Source organism: Bradysia coprophila, unplaced genomic scaffold, assembly GCF_014529535.1.
Source record: "Bradysia coprophila strain Holo2 unplaced genomic scaffold, BU_Bcop_v1 contig_350, whole genome shotgun sequence".
Lineage (NCBI taxonomy): Eukaryota > Metazoa > Arthropoda > Insecta > Diptera > Sciaridae > Bradysia > Bradysia coprophila.
Window position 1 is genome coordinate 2,986,229 of NW_023503608.1, and position 18,318 is coordinate 3,004,546.

Below are 18,318 nucleotides of genomic sequence, written 5' to 3' on the forward strand. Positions count from 1 at the left end.
CAATGAAGACCGCATAGCGAGGTTGGCCGAAGTACCTGTACAAGAAGCCTTCTCTTCTTATACTTTTTCATGCCTTGGGCATACTTTTTTTTTAGAATTTTTCTCATAATTTTGGCCCTCAGTATGAAAAGTATCTGTGGTGGACGGTTCATTTCAGGTTCTTTCGCTTGTCGCACTCACTTCGTTCGGGCTACGACTCTTGTAATTACCTAGAATCTACCGTCCACCTCAGATATGTAAATAACTGTTACATATACGTGGCTACGGGAGCTCCATTTCAAGTCACAGTTGCCATTCTACTTAAAATTTGGATCGAAATTAATGTAAGTCGCCCCGAAAATACGTCAATGAAAGTCATCCATTTGCTTCGCAACAAAACCGTCATCATTGATTGAGTTGCTAGATTTATTCATCAACCACCATTGTTGCTGTGGTTTCAGTTTCACTAGGTGCTGCTTGCTTGCAACTATCCTTTTCGACTTTGTCTCTGGTCCATTCTTCTAAATGAGCCTTCTTTCGATGTGAATACATGTTTGCGTTCGATTTGAAAGTCCTATCACAGTACATACAACTGTACAAATCTACACCAGTGTGAAGTGCTGCAATGTGTTCCTACAAACAGGACATTCAAACTGATTTGGTTTTAATGGCAAGGAGATGGGTAATAAGGTTACCTTTAAGGTTTTTGCCGACCTGAATGCTTTGTCGCAAAATGTACATCTGAAAGAAAACTTAGAATGCGAACCTGTCCCACCTAGACATTTATTTCGAAAATTCACTTACTGATGCTTTCGTTCGCCATGAGTACTTCGAATATGGTTGGTCAACAGTGTTTTGGTCTGTACTACTTTCTTGCATATCGGACAATTAAAAACTTTGCCGTCCTGAGCTTCCTGCATTTCTCGGTGCATTGTTAAATGTTTCCCAAGACGATGTTCATGCTTCAACCTACAAAGAAAAATATATGATTGTTCAAGCTAACACTGCAATAAATTCTCTTTCGCACCAAACACCGCAAATGTTGCATTGGACTTTCGGCAGTGGTGTTTTTGAATGTTCCAATTGCTCATGGATTTGCAGATTAAATTTGTGTTTAAACGTACGACCGCATATCTCACAGACGTGATTCATCGACGGCTCATGAACGTTTTTTATGTGACCGGCTAGCGATATTTTCGACCGGCAGCTAATGTAAAAAAAACATTGAGTCAATTGTGGCTCCAACTCTTGGTTAATTGAAATCTGATATAGAATGTAGCCATAAAACATGTCATGTTAACCATAACTATGGTGCAGCCTTTTTAACGATTGAACAAGGACGGTAAATAACTTACATTTTCCCACACTTGTCGCAAGGAAATTTTTCGCTCGCATCAGTGGAATGTTTATCTCGAACGTGATACCTTAGCATTGCTGCAGATGAGTAAGTTTTAGGACATAGACTGCATGTATGGACAGTGGTACGCAAGTGAGATTTGATGTGCCTTCGTAGTGTTTGTCTGTCTTTATAAATTTTACCACACTGGTCACAACGGTGTGCATCTGGATTAACATGATACTGGATATGGTCAAGTATTTCGCAGCGTTTCCCATACTTATTTCCACAGCAGATCAAATAACCTTTTGTTTTGTGCACTTGGCGATAATGTTTTCTCACTTTCTTTAAAGTGTCGAATTCGACGTCACTGCAAATGTCGCATTTCATCGTGAAAAATCGACGAATCTCTGCGTCCTGTTTCTCTATTTCCGACAGATTGTGCGAATTATATCTTCTAGGCTTATCAAGAGAATATTCGTCATCAGCGTCAGTGGTTTGCTCTTCTGCACCTACAAAAAAAAGAGTATTGTCTGGTAGTACGAAATGACAACGGAGGAATGCAGACAAAAATACTTTGCTCGCCGATATCGTAGCTGTTTTCTTCTTCACAATTGTATTCGTTGCTTGGTATCTGCGTGTCGTCAGTCTTTATTGTTATATCCGTTTCACATTTGTCTATGAAAAGATCATCTTCGTATGCTTCCTCTATAGGACTGCTGCTTCGTTCTTGCTTTATTTCATCAACTTTGACCAAGACGCTTGAGTTCAAGAAATTCTGATGAAGTAACTCCAATCGCTTGTAGAACTGATGGAATGTTTTGGTTTGGCTCCAACATGCTTCACACACCCATTCCGGCATGCCGTCATCTTTATTAATCTACAGAATCGAACAGATGAATTCAGCTAACTCCTATCAGCGACACTATCAGACTCTCACCTGGAACCAGAAATGTTCAGCCAAAACTGAAGCGATGGTTGAGTTTTGAAAATGTTCGAAAATGTTTACTAAGCCATCACTATTGTCCAGACACAAACGGCAAAGTTGTGTCGAATTTGAATTCATTTTTAGTATATTGAATCAAAGCGCTTTATTGAATTGATTGTCGGCTTCAACACAACATCAAAACATAAACATTATTGGTTTGACAGCGCATTCGTAGGTGTGGGAACTTAAAAATACCAAGATGCATCTGGTAGGATTTGTAGTAGATTCTTTAGGTTTTGATTTTTGTGCCACCGAGAATTGAAATACGACTCTTTTCAGCACTCATTTTAGTGTTGTAAAGTGACTTATTTCCGCACCCGTTTGATGTGATATTACAACACTCAAAGCAGTGTTGATATGGAATTTGTGTGAGTTGTTACAGCATTCGTTTGAGAAAATACAAAGCAATGTGATCGATCAAATTTGAAGAGTGATTGTGCGGCACACGAGATATAATAAAGCATCATAATGTGAAAAATTTTCAAACTTTAGATGCCTCTGTTGCATAAATCGTCGTATGAATCTCGATGCAATGTATTTTATTAGGCTGCGGCCTCGTAAGACACCTGGAGCCTAATAACGAACTTAGCACTCATTTAAGTTTTCTACCAAATCTATATTTAGAGCCATGTTTACATCAGGCCTGTATCCAACCTGCGAGATCTAAGGTCAAACTGGTTCACTGGTCGTGGTCGCTTTACTTTTCGTCACTTGTGACGAAATATAACGACGTTTCATCTTTAGTGACTAGTGACAATACCCTCCGGAATCCGGAATCAGTTAATAAAAAAGTTGAAATCGACACACAAAGAATAATAGCATTGTTCGTTCCTGAACTCATGAAATGATCACTAAAAGTGAGTAGCATAACCTTAGGGTAATTTTTGATCACAATCAGACGTTTACGTCGGTCATTAAACTCGAAATTCTGAAAAAAATTTGGTCCATTCGGTGAACTTTTTACTTCGTGCAACTTCCTGGCCTGCAACACAATTTTTCTGAAGTTTAGTTTACGTGGGATGATTGTGAGTGTGTCCAGCTACAACACCCCGCAGTCGGTTTCACGGAAACGTTCTGTTGCAGGTCAGCAGTACTGTGCGAAAATCGACCATACTTTCATTGTTTACTCCCGAACCCGAACGTACAGTGGTACCAACTCGTGCCAAAACTCTAATGATAGGTCTTTTAGAGACGCACACTCGCACAACATTTCGACTTTTAAAAAATCGTCTACCTCGAGTTAATACTAAAAAGTGTTTTCTCTACCCTACGACATGTGCCTGCATTTTACCAATTTACGCCAAGAGTACACAATTAATAAAAAAAAAGAAAAGATACGTATTGTCTAGAATTGAAAAACGAGTCCAACGCGCTATAGCTCGCCCGGATCGCCGAATCCTAGTATTGATATTCCCCAAAATTGGTTCAAGTTTTGGCGATATCACTCTTAGAGTGAAAGGAATAAGTCAACCGTATTTTCATTGAAAGTCATCCATTTACTTCGCAACTATCACCATTGACATGCGTTTATATATTTATTCATCAACGACCGTTCCAGCTGTCGTTTGGGTTTCACTAGGTGCGACTTGATTGCATCTATCCTTCTCTGCTTTGTCCCTGGTCCATTCTACTAAATGAGCCTTCTTCCGATGTGAATACATGTTTGCATTCGATTTAAAAGTTCTATCGCAATACGGACAACTGTACAAATCTATACCAGTGTGAATTGCTGCTATGTGTTCCTACAGACAGGACATTCAAATTTGATTCGAGTTGATGGCAAAGAAGTTCAGATGGGTAATAACGTTACCTTCAATATTTTGGCAATCCTGAATGATTTGTCACAAAATGTACACCTGAAAGAAAAATTGGAATGCGAACCTGTCCTATCTTTATTTCGGAAATTCACTTACTGATGTTTCTTTTCGCCGTGAGATCTGCGAATATGAGAATCCAACAGTGTTTTGGTCTTTACTTTCTTCTTACATATCGGACAATTGAAAAGTTTCCGGTCTTGAGCTTCCTGCATTTCTCGGTGCATTGTCCAATGATGTTTCCTAAGGCGAAGTTCGTGCTTCAACCTCCAAAGAAAAACATTTTGTTGGTCAACATAACGCAGTTTCGTAAATAAATTCTAATTCGTACCAAATGCCGCAAATGTTGCATTGAGCTTTCGGCATTGGCGTTTTTGAATGTTCCAATTGCTCATGCATTTGCAGATTGAATTTCTGTTTAAATGTACGACCGCATATCTCACAGACGTGGTTCATCGACGGGTCATGAACGTTCCTTATGTGGCAGGCTAGCAACATTTTCGATCGGCACCTGAATTAAAATAATAGAAAAACGTTGGGTCAAATGCTCCAACTTTTGGTTTATTCAAATCTGATGGATAGTGACCAAGGACGGTAAATAACTTACATTTTGCCACACTTGTCGCAAGGAAACTTTTCGTTCGCATCCGTGGAGTGTTTATCTTGAACGTGATATTTTAACTTGGATGCGGACGGGAAAGTTTTTGAACATGAGTCGCATTTATGGGCACGTATATGACATTTCATGTGTTCACGCAGTGTTTTTCTGTCTTTATAGCTTTTACCACACTGGTCACAACGGTGTGCGTCCGGATTGACATGATACTGGATATGGTCAAGCATTTCGCAGCGTTTCGAGTACTTATTTTTACAGCAGATCAAATAGGCTTTTGTTTTGTGCACTTCACTATAATGTTTTCTCACTTTCTTTAATGTGTCACATTCGACATCACTGCAAATATCGCATTTCATCGGAAAAAATCTCCGAATCTCTGCGTCCTGTTTCTCTTTTTCAGATCGACTGTGTAATTTATAGATTCTTGGCTTATCAAGAGAAGGCTCGTCATCATCGTCAGTGGTTTGCTCTGCTTCAGCTGCACCTACAAATTAAAGATTATGCACCGAAACTGGCGTAAAGCAGTCAAAAAATACTTTGATCGCCGCTATTTTGGTTACTATCTTCTTCACAACTGTAATCTTTGGTGGGTGTCTGCGTGTCGTCAGTCTTTATTGTTATATCCATTTCACATTTGTCTGTAAAAAGGTCATCTTCGTATACTTCCTCTAGAGGACTAACGCTTCGTTCTTGCTTTATTTCATCAACTTTGACCAAGACGCTTGAGTTCAAGAAATTCTGATGAAGTAACTCCAATCTCTTGTAGAAATGATGGAATGTTTTCGTTTGACTCCAACATACTTCACACACCCATTCCGACATACCGTCATCCTTATGAATCTACCGAATTGAACAGATGTTCTCAGTTAACTCCCAACGACACTATCACAACCTTACCTGGAACCAGAAATGTTCGGCCAAAACTGAAGCAACGGTTGATTCTTCAAATATTTCGAAAATATTTACTAAACCGCCACTAGTCTCCAGACATAAGCGGCATATTTGTGTTAAATTTGAATTCATTTTATCGAAATGCTTATTTCCAGCGACGTCAACACAATAATCAAAACATAAACAATTTATTTTGACAGTCCATCCAAGATGGACCCGATGGACCTGAAGAAAACGGGATTTCAACTTTCAGTTGTAGTAGATTTGCAGTTTCGATTTTTTGCGGTTTTGAGGAATTTGAAAACGAATCAACTTTGTTTGTCTTCCTTTTTGGAACAGACTAGGAATGTTAGACTACATTTTAGTGCAATTCTCTCAGAATTGTAAAGTGTAACTCTATGTTAATCCTGCATAAAATTCAGACTTTTAGCGGGACGACAAACGTTTTTTCCCTGCAATTTCTACTAATTCCTTATCTATCGTAATTTGTATAAAAAAAACAATTTCCAGTGGAAGTAACACGCCATTGATACTTGCGATAATTTTCATTTTAGCAGGGCTTCGCAAGTAAAATACTACACGTAACTCTTTGTAGATTGTTATTTTACCACGAGGGATCATAGCCCTCGCCTTCGGCTCTGGTTTCAAACCTTCCTCTTGGCAACATAAAAATCTCCAAACAAGGACGTATTCTTCTGAATTGCGGCAGTTGAGTTACTTTAAGAGTCAATTCGCCAATTCGTCAGCCAAATTTTCAATTTTTGAAACCAGCTGCCTCCGATATTATTGAGTTATAGCTCATTCGATTCGTCGTTCAATTCTAGCGAATTTTAAATAAAATCCATTTTGAGTGTAATGTGTCTAAATGTCATGTGATGTCAGAGGGTGTTCAAAACATTTTTTTAGCATTATCTTGAGGAAGGAGCAACACAAAAAGTTGAAACTTTGTAGGATTGTTGGCCTATCCACGGCCGACAGTTTGAGCCCACTCTGACTCCGCACTCACCACCCATGGCTAGCCATCAGGCAAAGTATGGTCAACTTTCAAATAGTACTGTACCTCTGCAACATCATTGTTCTGATGGGCCGACTACATATTATGGTAGCTGACCTCAGCCACCATCACATACCAAAATATTACCTCAGAAGTTTTGTATTGCAGGATTTGCGGACCATTTGAAAAAAGTTGTCCTTTGCGGCTGGAATAAAAGAGTAAATTTGAACCGAATTCTCATCCAAAATAGTTTTTTTTATCAGTAACGTGTCTGGGGGGACAATTCTAGCCCATAACTGATCGATTTCGCCGGACTCTTTCTGAAAAAAACACTATTTTTTTACATTTTGCTCATAGTCGGGAAGCCTCTTTGACTGTATGGATGGAAATGGTGTAGCGATGCAGAGTGAACTTAGTCTATCTTTAAAACATTGCTAGGCACCCCAGAACTTCATACATGCTCTACCTGTTGCAATTCAAGAAATTGGAGAGGTTTTGCGATCATGAGCATATCGAATATTTCACCTACGGCGTAGTACAGATCGGTCAAAAACCTTTAAAAGAGTAAAAAGTTACGCAAGTCCTTGTGTATACTTCCAAAACAGCTGGTATCATTGTAGGTGACGCTTTCTGCGCTTTCCTAACGATGTCCTGACTGAGTTTGGAGATTTTAAGCAATTTTCTCCATATGAAAACACATGCAAAATTCATTAAAAAAATCAGTAAACCACGAAACAGAAAATGTGTCGGTTTTCAAAATACCGCGAGTGTAGTTGTACATTTTTGTAGCATTTTTTGAACGAAATTGCAAACGAAAAGAGTTGCACATAATTTGCATATAGAAAAAAAAGTTGCAAAAGAGTTGTAGAATGTAAAAAAAAAATACATCGACGTAGCACGTTAAAAAGGGAGATGCATTTAAGTTTTCATTTTCTAGAATTTTCTTTGAAAGTCTCGACTCGAAAGTTGCTATGATTATAAAAAAAATCTTGGAAGTACATTCTGAGAATTTGCTTGAATTTTTTAGATTTCAATTTTTCTTATCGAACGGCCTTAAATATGTTCTAAATGCGATTCTGACTTTTGCATAGACTTTTTGCTGGCGCTGAAATTCTGTAGCTTCTAGAGATGAGCGGGCCGCCCGAAATACATCGGCCCGACCCGGCCCGACCCGACCCGACCCGGCCCGATCGGGTTCGGGTCCGGGTTTTGAAAATTCATTCGGGCCGGGTCGGGTCGGACTTTGAAAACAAAAATTCGGGCCGGCCCGACTTAGAAATACAAATTTAAAGTAAGCCAATAAAAGCCTATAAAGCATGAAACACTAACTTATTTTATTATTTTACTTCGCGTATAAGATTATTGCAAAGCTTTTATGCGTAGAAAATGATTTTTCATTAAATTTCTTATAGTAAAAAAAAGTCGGGTCACGTCGGGCCGATGATTTTTTCGGGTCGGGTTGGGTCGGGCCGCGAAGAGAAAAGTCTCGGGTCGGGTCGGGCTCGGGTTCAAAAAATTGGATCGGGCCGGGTCGGGTCGGGTATTGAAAAAACGTCGGCCCGCTCATCTCTAATAGCTTCACCATAAAACCATAACAACCGGCGTACTAAAGCAGGACAACGACACAGCCCGTTACCTAATGTCGTCGTTTCGACTCGTAAGTCGATGTGGTCTCATTTCATTTTTAATTCTCATTTATTCGCGATTGTTTGCACTCCAATTTAAAAGTCGTATATTCGCAATTGAAATAATTTTTCCGTTTCTAAGGTACTCAAATGATAAGTTGCGATCGAAATGAAATTTTAAATGGTTTTCTGTTCCCAGATTGAATTACCGGCAGTCGGTACAATGTTGTGGAATATAGAATCGAACCAGGCGAACGCGTTGTACGTGGACATTTTTGCATTGAAAGTATTGTTGAATCAATTTCATTCGAAAATTCAGACAGAATGTAGGGAACGTGGTCATACAACGTGTGCCAAAAGTGACGCAAAAGCACTGGAGAAACGAAAGGAAGGCAACCAGCTATTTGCTAAATGTAAATGGTCTCAAGCTCTGGAGTTGTACAACGAGAGCTTGTGCTATGCAAAACAAGGATCGGTGCACATCAGTTTGGCGTATGCAAATCGTTCGGCTTGTTTCATACACATGAAAATGTATCGAGAATGCTTGATCGATATCGAATTGGCCAAAAGTTTCGGCTTTCCAGCCGATAAGATGTCGAAATTGGACGGACGAAAGGCTGACTGCTTAAAGCACATCGACAACGGTGTACATCAAACCGATTCTCGGTTATTAATGGACTTCAAACCAGATGAAAAATTTCCGTGTATGGCTAACGTGCTAAAATTTGAACGGAACCCAGGTGGCAGCCATTTGGTTATTGCCAAAGAAGATATTGACGTGGGTCAAACGATCGCTGTTGAAAAAACGTTCACCACCTGCCTGTATATGTGTTATAAGCGTAATACTAACTAGGTGCCGTGTACAAGGAAAAGTGTGAGGGCTTTCTGAGAATGTGTGGTCAGATGCGATGGTGTGACGAAATCGGACTGGTGGTCAGCAAATATGTACAGCTGTTGCGTCAACGATTGATGGGTGAATTGAATTTTGCCACAGTTAAGGAAAGAGTCGTCAAGGACCTGTTCAAAAATTTGAAATGACACTTGATGTTGAATCGAAACGATACTCAAGCGTGTAATCAGAATTCTACTACCGTCAACTGACTCGTTTTCAATATATCGAACCATTGAATTGTCTCTTGTTTATAAAAAAAGGGAGTCGTGCGAATGAGATCACTTAAGAAGAGAGTGGAGAATTGCTACATGTGGTAAGTGTCAAAGGGCCTATTTCCGGGAAAAAAACTTAAATTTGCCACAGTCGGAGAAATATAGATATCGCGTTTTTTTTAAAGAGATATCATCATTTCTCTAATTCCTCTCAATTGCCATTTGAAATAACATTGAAATCAGAGAATACAGAAAAACAATGAAAACGATGATGTCTGTTAAAATCTCGAAATTTATATTTGGCCTTGGGAACCGCCATTGATTTGTCAATGAAATGTTTTAATTTACCTCCTCGCTCCTGCTAAATCTATTAAAAAATGAACGAAACTTAATATTACCCCAGCGGCACTATCACCTGTCTGAAGAAGTCTCTTATCAAAAATGGAAAGATGAGTCCCCAGTTCGTGAAAAATGGATGAAAAATGACTAAACAAATAACATAGGGTCCGCTGGCTGAAAAATGTTTGAAAAACTTATGGAATTACAGTACACAGCTATCAATTTATATTTTACATGCTACATGCGTCGAAAATCGTACTGGTCATGTTTCAAGCATTTTTTCAATCCATTACATTACTCGGGATAAAAATGAAAAGTCTCGTTTTCGTGTGTTTATTGACATCGGCTTCCACTTGGATCAAGAAAATTCCACACATTTTTCAGCCAGTCTTTAGTCATTTTTCAACAATTTTTCACGAACTCTCGTCTGAAAAAGCGAAACCGTCAATGTTTACGCCGGCTATTTAACCTACACTAACTTTAGAAAACTAAATCGCAGTCAAGTTTCGACCAATTCATTCATTTATTCAATAGCTTTACTTTCTACTCGAACCAATTGAATCCCGTCGGTTTTTGTGTTGTTGGTTCTGTCCCTGGTCCATTCTGCAAAGTGTGCCCTTTTCCGATGCGCATACATATTCGCACTTGATTTGAAGGTCCTATCACAGTACGGACAAGTGTACAAATTTGCACCAGTGTGAAGTGCTGCTATGTGTTCCTACAGACGGGACATTCAAATTGATTTGGTTTTATTGGCAAGGTGGCTAATAAAGTTACCTGTAAAATCTTACGAATCCGGAATGCCTTGCCACAATATGTACACCTAGACCATATTAAGAATGGAAGCTTGTTACCACTAAACCATTAAGATGCAATTATGTGAGCAAAACAGGAACTTACTGATGTTTTTTTTCGGCATGAGAACGTTTAATATGTATGGCTAGCAATCGCTTGCTTTTCACCTTTTTCTTACAAATCGGACAACCGAGAGCCTTTGCGTCCTGCAAATTCTCATGCGTTTTTAAATGGTGCCAAAGATTACGTTCATGTTTCAACCTGGAAATACATTTCATTGTTCAATATCATTAGTCTGTGATAAAATAAAAGCTCAATTCGTACCAAGTACCGCAGATGTCGCATTGAACTTTCGCTGGTGGCGTTGTAGAATGCTCTATTTCTTTGTGATTGTGAAGGCTATCTTTATATTTGAATGTTCGCCCACATATCTCGCAAACTTCATGCCGCGAAGAGCTATGAACGTTTTTCATGTGGGTTTCTATTTTCATTTTCGACCGATAACTGAAAGTAAATCGAAACAACGCATTAGGCTGCACTTGATTGCGATACTAAGTGAAAAGCTTACATTCTGCCACAATGGTCGCAAGTAAATGTTTCAGACGAATTCGTGTGCCTCTCTCGTACATGAGTGTTTAGGCTTCCGTTGCTCGTAAAATATTTAAAACAAAAACTACATTTATGGCCACGCAAATTCAGTGGTATGTGAATTTTCTCATGATTTTTCAGTGCCTCCCTGCCTCTGCAACGTTTGCCACACTGTTCGCAACGGTGTGCGTCTGGATTAACGTGGTACTGGATGTGTTCTAGCATCCTGTGGCGGAACTTAAATTTCATTCCGCAGCAGATCAAATAACCGTCTGTTTTGTGCACTTGACGATAATGCTTTCTCAATTTCTTCAAAGTATCGAGTTTGACATCACTGCAAATATCGCACTTCATTTTGAAAAATTTACGGAGCTCTGCGTCACGAGAAGGCTTATCAAGAGAAGCAGAAGGTTTGTCGTCATCGTCATTGGTTTGTCCAGCTTCACCTAAAAAAAGATTATTGTTCGGTACCGGCGTAATACGACGACCCAGAAATGGTAAAAAATACTTTGATCGCCGCTATTATCGTCGTTATCTACATCACAACTATCTCCGTTGCTTAATGTCTGTGCTTCGAAAGTCGTTATTGTTATGTCCTCTTCACATTTAACAATGTCTAAATCAGCTTCCAATTCCAGCTCCATAGGACTGACACTTCGCTCTAGCCATATTTCATCAACCTTGGCCGAGTCGATTGAGTTCATGTAATTCCTATAACGTAACTCCAGCCGCTTGTAGAAATGGTGAAATGTTCTCGTTTGGCTCCAACAAATTTCACACACCCATTCCGGCATACCGTCATCTTTATATATCTACAGAAATGAACAGTCGAATTCAGTTAACCCAAACGACTCAAACACAACACCTAAATCTCACCTGAAACCAAAAATGTTTGGCCAAAACTGAGGCAATGGTTTCGTCTTGAAACTTTTCGAAAATGTTAACTAGGCCATCACAAGTTTCCAGACACAAACGGCATATTTGAGCCGAATTTGAATTCATTTTTTAGAAGTGAGAGTTTGTATCGTTTGTATCAACAAAACATCAAAAGATAAACAACTTAAATGTTTGACAGTTTGACAATCCCGAGTTGAACTTATCAATATAATAGGATGGTATGGCCGTATCATACAAATGTGATGGCATTCTTTACGAAAAACATTTCATTTATCCAAGAATTCAAGTCGAGTTGATAATTTCTTGTTTTGTTTGAGAAATTGCGACAAAAATGCACATTTTTATATGAAAGTTTTCAATACGGCCATACCCTTTTAATATTATTTTCACTGCCTGGGGTGAGCTGTCAGATCGCAGGATTTGTAGTAGACTAAAAGCAGATTTTTTACGTTCTAATTTTAAAAATCAGTTCAATAAACTGGAAGCCTTGTGTTTTGTATAAGCTGGGAACGTTATGCTACCGTCATTGACTGCCCGTCAAGCTTGCAGAATCGTATATGTTTTCTAACGCATGTTTAAAGGCTTTTTTTTAGCGAATGTGGTTTCGACAAACAACTGGAGGCATGTTCTGGATTTGTCACTAAAGAAGTCTTTTTAGCAAAAAATGGAATAAATACCCCCTGGTAAAAAAGCCGATTCAGGAGATCATTTTGGCACGCAGAATACCAAATTTCTCCGTCTAAAAATGAAGCTTTAGTTGATTTCACGCTTCAAAGAAAATTAAATTTTTGTTATTTGCATTGATTGCCCTAGAACACATGCGAAACTTTAAGGGTGGAGGAAATCTTCCGCTGAAAGTTTAAGTGAAAGTTATGAATACAATTTATATGAGCCTGAGACCTGGTAAGTTGAAAAAGAATGAACAACATTGTATCAATTTGAAATACTACAGTCAGACGCAGTAAGATTTCAGCATTAATTCGCTTCAACTGTTTTTCAGCTGATCCACACAAGCAATCAGTGTTTATACGTCTTTACACAGTTTTACCACTACCACACGCGTGCGCGTTACAGCTTCAACAGTATAAACATTTTTGATTGTATGTGTGGATCAGCTGAAAGACAACTGGAACAAATTAATCCTGAATTTTAACTGCCTTTGCCTGTACAATCGAAAATTATTGTTTTTTAAAGGAAATATAGTCAACAAGAACTCGAATAGACTTTCAAATACAGTGAGCCTTTGATAAAAGTTCATGTGGGTGGTAGGATTGATATTACAGTAAAATTTTTAGGCAACCTGCTTATTGTCAGTCTAGACGTGTTTATTACATCTAGATATCCACACGAACCACTATGCCAAAGGCTCTCTAAGGTAGAGAGCCTTTGCTATGCTCATCCGCATTCTTAATATAACAAACGTCGTGAGGGAGACGTGAGTCACTGTTATTTCGTATGGGTTCATAGATATACAGAACTACGCATGATCTGCACATAATGAAATTGAAGTAACCGGACGGGGTATAATAGCATATCATCGTAGATACTGGTGTCTTATAGTAAGCTTTCAACCAAATTTTCCAAGTTATTTACATAAATAATAAAGTTACGCAAAATTGTCCATGCTACGGCAAAAGGAAACGTTTTTTAATTTCACAATCTAATAAACAAGACTTATTACAGCTGACCGGTTTATCCCAAACAAGTGAAAGGTAAAATTACTATTACCCCAGCAGCATACGTGTCTATTCTTAAACAATGAGTGGTGAGTGAGTATCAATACCGAGATTTCACATTTGAACAAGTTTCAGCAAAGGTTCTAAGACCGTCTTAGAGCCTTTTGGTTTCAGAGATTCTCTCTACGTCATACTTTTAAATGTCGAAGATTCCAAAAGGCCTAACATCACAGAGAATGTTTAATCCAAAATAATACATTACAACATGAGTCTAGTAAGATTGTCATTATTGCATGACTTTGAATGTGTGCGTGAGTATATGTCCCAGTAAGAGTGTTTGTATATCGATCGAGCGAAAGGGATTGTAATAATATATTGTTGACTCGGATGGAAAATCGGCCCTTACTGAGTACGAAAAGTTCGTAAAGAGGGTTGTCGACTACCAAGGTTCTGAAAGAACTTTGGTCGACTACTTCGTTTGATGTTCTAGGTTATTGTTTTCGTTATTTCATTATTTTCGTAGGATTAGATTAGATTTATTGGTTCCAAGTAATATTACAAATCAATCATATATAATACAACTTAGACATAAATAGGCCGCATGGGTGGGCCCCTTTTATAACAAAAATTATTATTATGCAGAAAACAAGTTTCGCTAAACAGTAAAATTTCCTACAAATTATTTCCTCAAATACGAAGAAAGAAAACAAAAGAAAGGAATAAATTTAAAATCAAAAAAAAAAAGATTTCTAACTATCGACCAACGTGTCAATAAATTTTTTGGAAAACGAATGTAGCTTAACTATACTAAGTTTACTCATTTGCTCCTGGTCCGGAAATGCTGTCGTAGGATACTTTCTACACAAACCAAGTCATTTTTGCATGTACCGTATTTGACTAATTCTCTCTCTAAACCCTCTAAACCTAACTCGTTTCTCAACAGCTCTGACTCCGACGAAATTTATTGCTGACGTCGTCATATATGAATCACATTCTATCACCGTCAGATGTTCCAATTGCAATGAGGTTGTCGTCACTAAAATCACCGGAACATCGAATGAAATGTGCCACTCTGTGTATGAACTTGAAATGATTTAATGAAATTTTTTGCGATCTGTTATAGATTCGGATGTTGGACGAAATGTTGCATCTTGTGTCAGGACGTGGACCATCGCTGTTCGAAATGTGATTATCTTCTGGGATCTTACGATCCCTGTTGTGTTATAATGTAGTTAGTCTTGTTGAGGAGTATGAGCTTCTTTCAAATTTTAATTATTTTATATTTATATGTTTTATAGATACTCAAAAGATAGATAGAGATAGATACTCACAGACTCACTGTAAATGAGTTCATTTTGTTTCAAATACATAAATAATTTCATTGAAGGTAAATTTGATTTTTAACTGGCTGATCTTGAGCTTTACAGGAACGAATTTTGGTCAAAATGATAAAATTCTACGTCAAAATGTGAAGTCTGGGTCACTTTTAACGTTGCACCTTCCTCGAGGACATCATACAACTCGAATTTGCATCATTTGAACTTCTTCGATTAAGGGTAAACTTAAGCACAGTGTGGTGTCTATTTCAATGTACCAAAAATATTGTTCACCATCCCACTAGTTATGTGGAAAATTTACCTCCATAGCTTGCGTAGTTTACAAAGAAGTTTATTGGTTTCAGCAGTCATGTTTGAAAACGATCCTACTGTAGTTGTTTCAATTCAGTCAAGAGACCTACCCGTCAAAAGTGGAACCTAGTTTCTGAGGTTCAAATTATTTTTAGTTTCTCAGGGACGATGCGTACAGCGTGGTTGTAAAGGCACACTCGACGAGAAGCCTTCGGCTACTTTCTACTTGGAATCGAAATATGAGTAAAAGGAGTAAGTTGGCCAAAGAATACCTCAGTAAAAGTCATCCTTTTGCCTCGCAACAAACATTATAATTGATTGCGGTGCTATATTCATGAATCATCCATCAGTTTATCTGCTGTTTTAGTTTTACTAGGTGCTACTAGATTGCATCTGTCCTTTTCTGCTTTGTCTCTTGTCCATTCTGCTAGGTGGGCCTTCTTTCGATGTGAATACATGTTCGCATTCGATTTGAAAGTCCTGTCACAGTACAGACAACAGTACAAATCCACACCAGTGTGAAGGGCTATGTGTTCCTATAAAAGGGACATTCAAGCTGATTCGGTTTTAATGGCAAGGACTTCGGATGGGTAATAAATTTACCTTTAAATTTTTCGGTGTCTTGAATGCTTTGTCGCAAAATGTACACCTGAAACGCTTAGAATGTGAACCTGATCTTTATAGACAGATCGATAGAGAGATTACTTACTGATGTTTTCTTTCGCCATGAGAATTTCGAATATGAGTGGCCAGCAATCGTTTGCTCTGCAACTTTTTGTTACAGGTCGGACAACTGGCAGCCTGTGAGTTACCGTCCTGAGCTTCCTGCATTTCTTGGTGTATTTTTAAATGGTGCCAAAGATTACGTTCGTGTTTCAACCTGGAAATACATTTCATTGTTCAACTTGGTGACCTGCGATCAATTGAAATCTTAATTTTGTACCAAGTACCGCAGATGTCGCACTGAACTTTCGGCGGTGGTGTTGTAGAATGCTCTATATCTTTGTGGTTTTGAAGACTGGTATTGTGTTTGAATGTACGGCCGCATATCTCGCAAACGTGATCCAACGAAGAGTCATGAACGTTTCGTATGTGGCAGGCTAGTAATGTTTTCGACTGGCAACTGAAAATAAATCGAAACAGCGAATTAGGCTGCGATTGTTTGCGATATCATGTCAAGCTTACATCCTGTCACACTGGTCGCAAGGAAATGTTTCAGATGAGTCCGTGGGATGTTTGTGTTGTACATGATATTTCAGTGATGCTGCGGTCGTGCAAATTTTGGAGCATAAGCTACATTTATGGTCACGCAAATTCAGTGGTACGTGAGTTTTTCCGTGAATCTTTAGTGCCTGTCTGTCTTTAAAACTTTTACCACACTGTTCGCAACGGTGTGCGTCTGGATTAACGTGATACCGGATATGATCCAACATCCTGTAGCGGAACTTAAATTTCTTTCCGCAACAGGTCAAATAGCCTATCGTTTTGTGCGCTTGACGATAATGTTTTCTCGCCCTTTTTAATGTATCGAGTTCGACGTCACTGCAAATTTCGCATTTCATCTTGAAAAATCGACGTATCTGTGCATCCTGTTTCTCTACTTCAGATTGACTATGTGGCTCAACGGGAAGTGTCCGATTAGTAGTAACGTCTTCGTTTTTCGGCTTATCTTCTTCATCAGAACTTTGTTCAGTATCACCTAAAACAGACCGTGCGTGTGGTTTACATAAGTTTAACGACAATTAACCCAAAAAATTACTTTGATCGCAGCTATTTTCGTTGTTATCTTCATCACAACTGTCGCTTTCCTTAATTGTCTGCATGCCATCAGTTTCCAATTTATCTGTCTCTTCATTACATTTGACTAAGCTCAAATCAGCTTCTAATGCTTCCTCCGTTGGACTAACACTTCGTTCTTGCTTTATCTCATCAACCTTTACCATGACGATCGAGTTCAAGTAATTCTTATGGCGAAACTCCAGTCTCTTGTAGAAATTGTGGAACGTTTTCGTTTGGATCCAACATATTTCACACACCCATTCCGGCAACCCATCATTTTTATCGATCTACAAAAATTTAGTCAGTTCAACAGTCAGTCTATCTCTATGTTCAACACCAACGACACTAACAACAACGTCTCACCTGGAACCAGAAATGCTTAGCTAAGACCAAGGCAATAGTTGAATCTTGGAACTTTTCAAAGATGTTTAGTAAATCGTCATCGCTGGATTCTAGACATAAGCGGCAGACGTGAGTAGATTTTGAATTCATTGTTTTGGAGTCGAAATTGTGTTGTCTGGATCAAAACATTGCATTTTTGACATGTGTCAAAAATCAGTATTCTTTGGATACGTCTCAATTTAATACATTTTATAGAGTGATTTAGTACAACAAAATTGTTGTTCCACTCGAATGATTCGAATTTCAAAAAGACCGTTTCAAATTCATCGTTATTTTGCAGAGCCAAATCGTCATAGGGCATGCTCGACTGCTACTTCCACCATGACTATTATGTAGAATCAGATCGCTAGAACATGCTATAACTCACTTGTATGTCCAATTTGGTTATAAATAGGAAACTTCCTAATAAGGAGCGACCCAAAAGAATCCGTATAATAGTGCAGAAGTGATCATAGTCTACAGCTGCCAAAAAGAGAACTATTTTGTGTGAAAAAGTTGTTTATAGTGTTTTACAGTTGTGTGACACTGTCAAGTTTCATTACCCAATTTACAGTACCACTTTTGAAGTGCGGTGGTGTATACCTTATGACAAATTTGGTTTATTTTGAATTGCCAATTCCAATCCTCGTCTCCTCGTTACCCTGAATATGTTGCTCATCGCCGTCACCGTTACGGCGTCAGAATATTCACTGTGAATATGGTCTATGACAAGCGCTGCCTGGACAAAGTGTGTGTCGATACCCGAAAAATATTGAAAAATGTTGGTTCGGGTGATTTTACACTAACACAATGATGTCGCTTTAATCAAACCTGGTTTTCAAGTAATTTTGACTATTTTTGACATATATTTCCTACTTGAGGGACCCC

The 18,318-nt window shown here is 38.5% G+C and overlaps 3 protein-coding genes across 5 annotated transcripts in view; all 3 read right to left on the reverse strand.

The window, feature by feature from the left end:
- The window catches only part of LOC119080224 (transcription factor grauzone-like), a 32,238-nt gene extending 29,773 nt beyond the window's left edge, over positions 1 to 2,465 (reverse strand). Inside the window, exon 1 of the mRNA XM_037188466.1 lies at positions 2,382 to 2,465. The gene's annotated coding sequence lies outside the window, so the exon portion shown is untranslated. The remainder of the gene's footprint in view (positions 1 to 2,381) is intronic.
- LOC119080222 (transcription factor grauzone-like) lies at positions 345 to 5,821 on the reverse strand. The gene is made up of 7 exons (XM_037188465.1): positions 5,631 to 5,821; positions 5,270 to 5,573; positions 4,725 to 5,217; positions 4,449 to 4,628; positions 4,217 to 4,384; positions 4,114 to 4,159; positions 345 to 612 (listed from the first exon to the last, which is right to left on the reverse strand). Exons 1-7 carry the CDS (start codon positions 5,754 to 5,756, stop codon positions 406 to 408), a joined length of 1,524 nt encoding a protein of 507 aa, XP_037044360.1. The 5' UTR covers positions 5,757 to 5,821; the 3' UTR covers positions 345 to 405.
- Positions 3,803 to 17,723, reverse strand: LOC119080221 (transcription factor grauzone-like). 3 transcript variants are annotated; one of them, XM_037188462.1, is made up of 8 exons: positions 17,413 to 17,609; positions 17,030 to 17,336; positions 16,456 to 16,969; positions 16,214 to 16,393; positions 15,980 to 16,150; positions 15,874 to 15,919; positions 10,324 to 10,404; positions 3,803 to 3,964 (listed from the first exon to the last, which is right to left on the reverse strand). In XM_037188462.1, the coding sequence occupies exons 1-8, from the start codon at positions 17,539 to 17,541 to the stop codon at positions 3,839 to 3,841; spliced, it is 1,554 nt and encodes a 517-aa protein (XP_037044357.1). In that variant the 5' UTR covers positions 17,542 to 17,609; the 3' UTR covers positions 3,803 to 3,838. The 3 variants fall into 3 exon arrangements, with proteins under 3 accessions (XP_037044357.1, XP_037044359.1, XP_037044358.1); XM_037188464.1 differs by lacking the exons at positions 3,803 to 3,964; positions 15,874 to 15,919; positions 15,980 to 16,150; ... (2 more) ...; positions 17,030 to 17,336; positions 17,413 to 17,609 and adding exons at positions 10,464 to 10,509; positions 10,587 to 10,742; positions 10,806 to 10,985; ... (1 more) ...; positions 11,578 to 11,881; positions 11,946 to 12,359 and having other exon boundaries at positions 10,186 to 10,404; XM_037188463.1 differs by lacking the exons at positions 3,803 to 3,964; positions 10,324 to 10,404 and adding an exon at positions 15,038 to 15,806 and having other exon boundaries at positions 17,413 to 17,723.
- Between the last annotated feature and the right edge of the window lie 595 nt (positions 17,724 to 18,318).

What these genes read in the sequence shown, in the direction of transcription:
- LOC119080222 (XM_037188465.1), bottom strand. Translation starts at nt 5,756, where the DNA reads ATGAATTCAAATTTAACACAAATATGCCGCTTATGTCTGGAGACTAGT. An exon ending in CCGAACATTTCTGGTTCCAG is followed by an intron (nt 5,574 to 5,630) that starts GTAAGGTTGTGA and finishes TCAATTCGGTAG; the next exon opens with ATTCATAAGGATGACGGTAT. An exon ending in TGCGACAAGTGTGGCAAAAT is followed by an intron (nt 4,629 to 4,724) that starts GTAAGTTATTTA and finishes ATTTTAATTCAG; the next exon opens with GTGCCGATCGAAAATGTTGC.
- LOC119080221 (XM_037188462.1), bottom strand. Translation starts at nt 17,541, where the DNA reads ATGAATTCAAAATCTACTCACGTCTGCCGCTTATGTCTAGAATCCAGC. An exon ending in TGCGACATCTGCGGTACTTG is followed by an intron (nt 16,151 to 16,213) that starts GTACAAAATTAA and finishes ATGTATTTCCAG; the next exon opens with GTTGAAACACGAACGTAATC. An exon ending in AGACACCGAAAAATTTAAAG is followed by an intron (nt 10,405 to 15,873) that starts GTAAATTTATTA and finishes TCCCGTCTGTAG; the next exon opens with GAACACATAGCAGCACTTCA.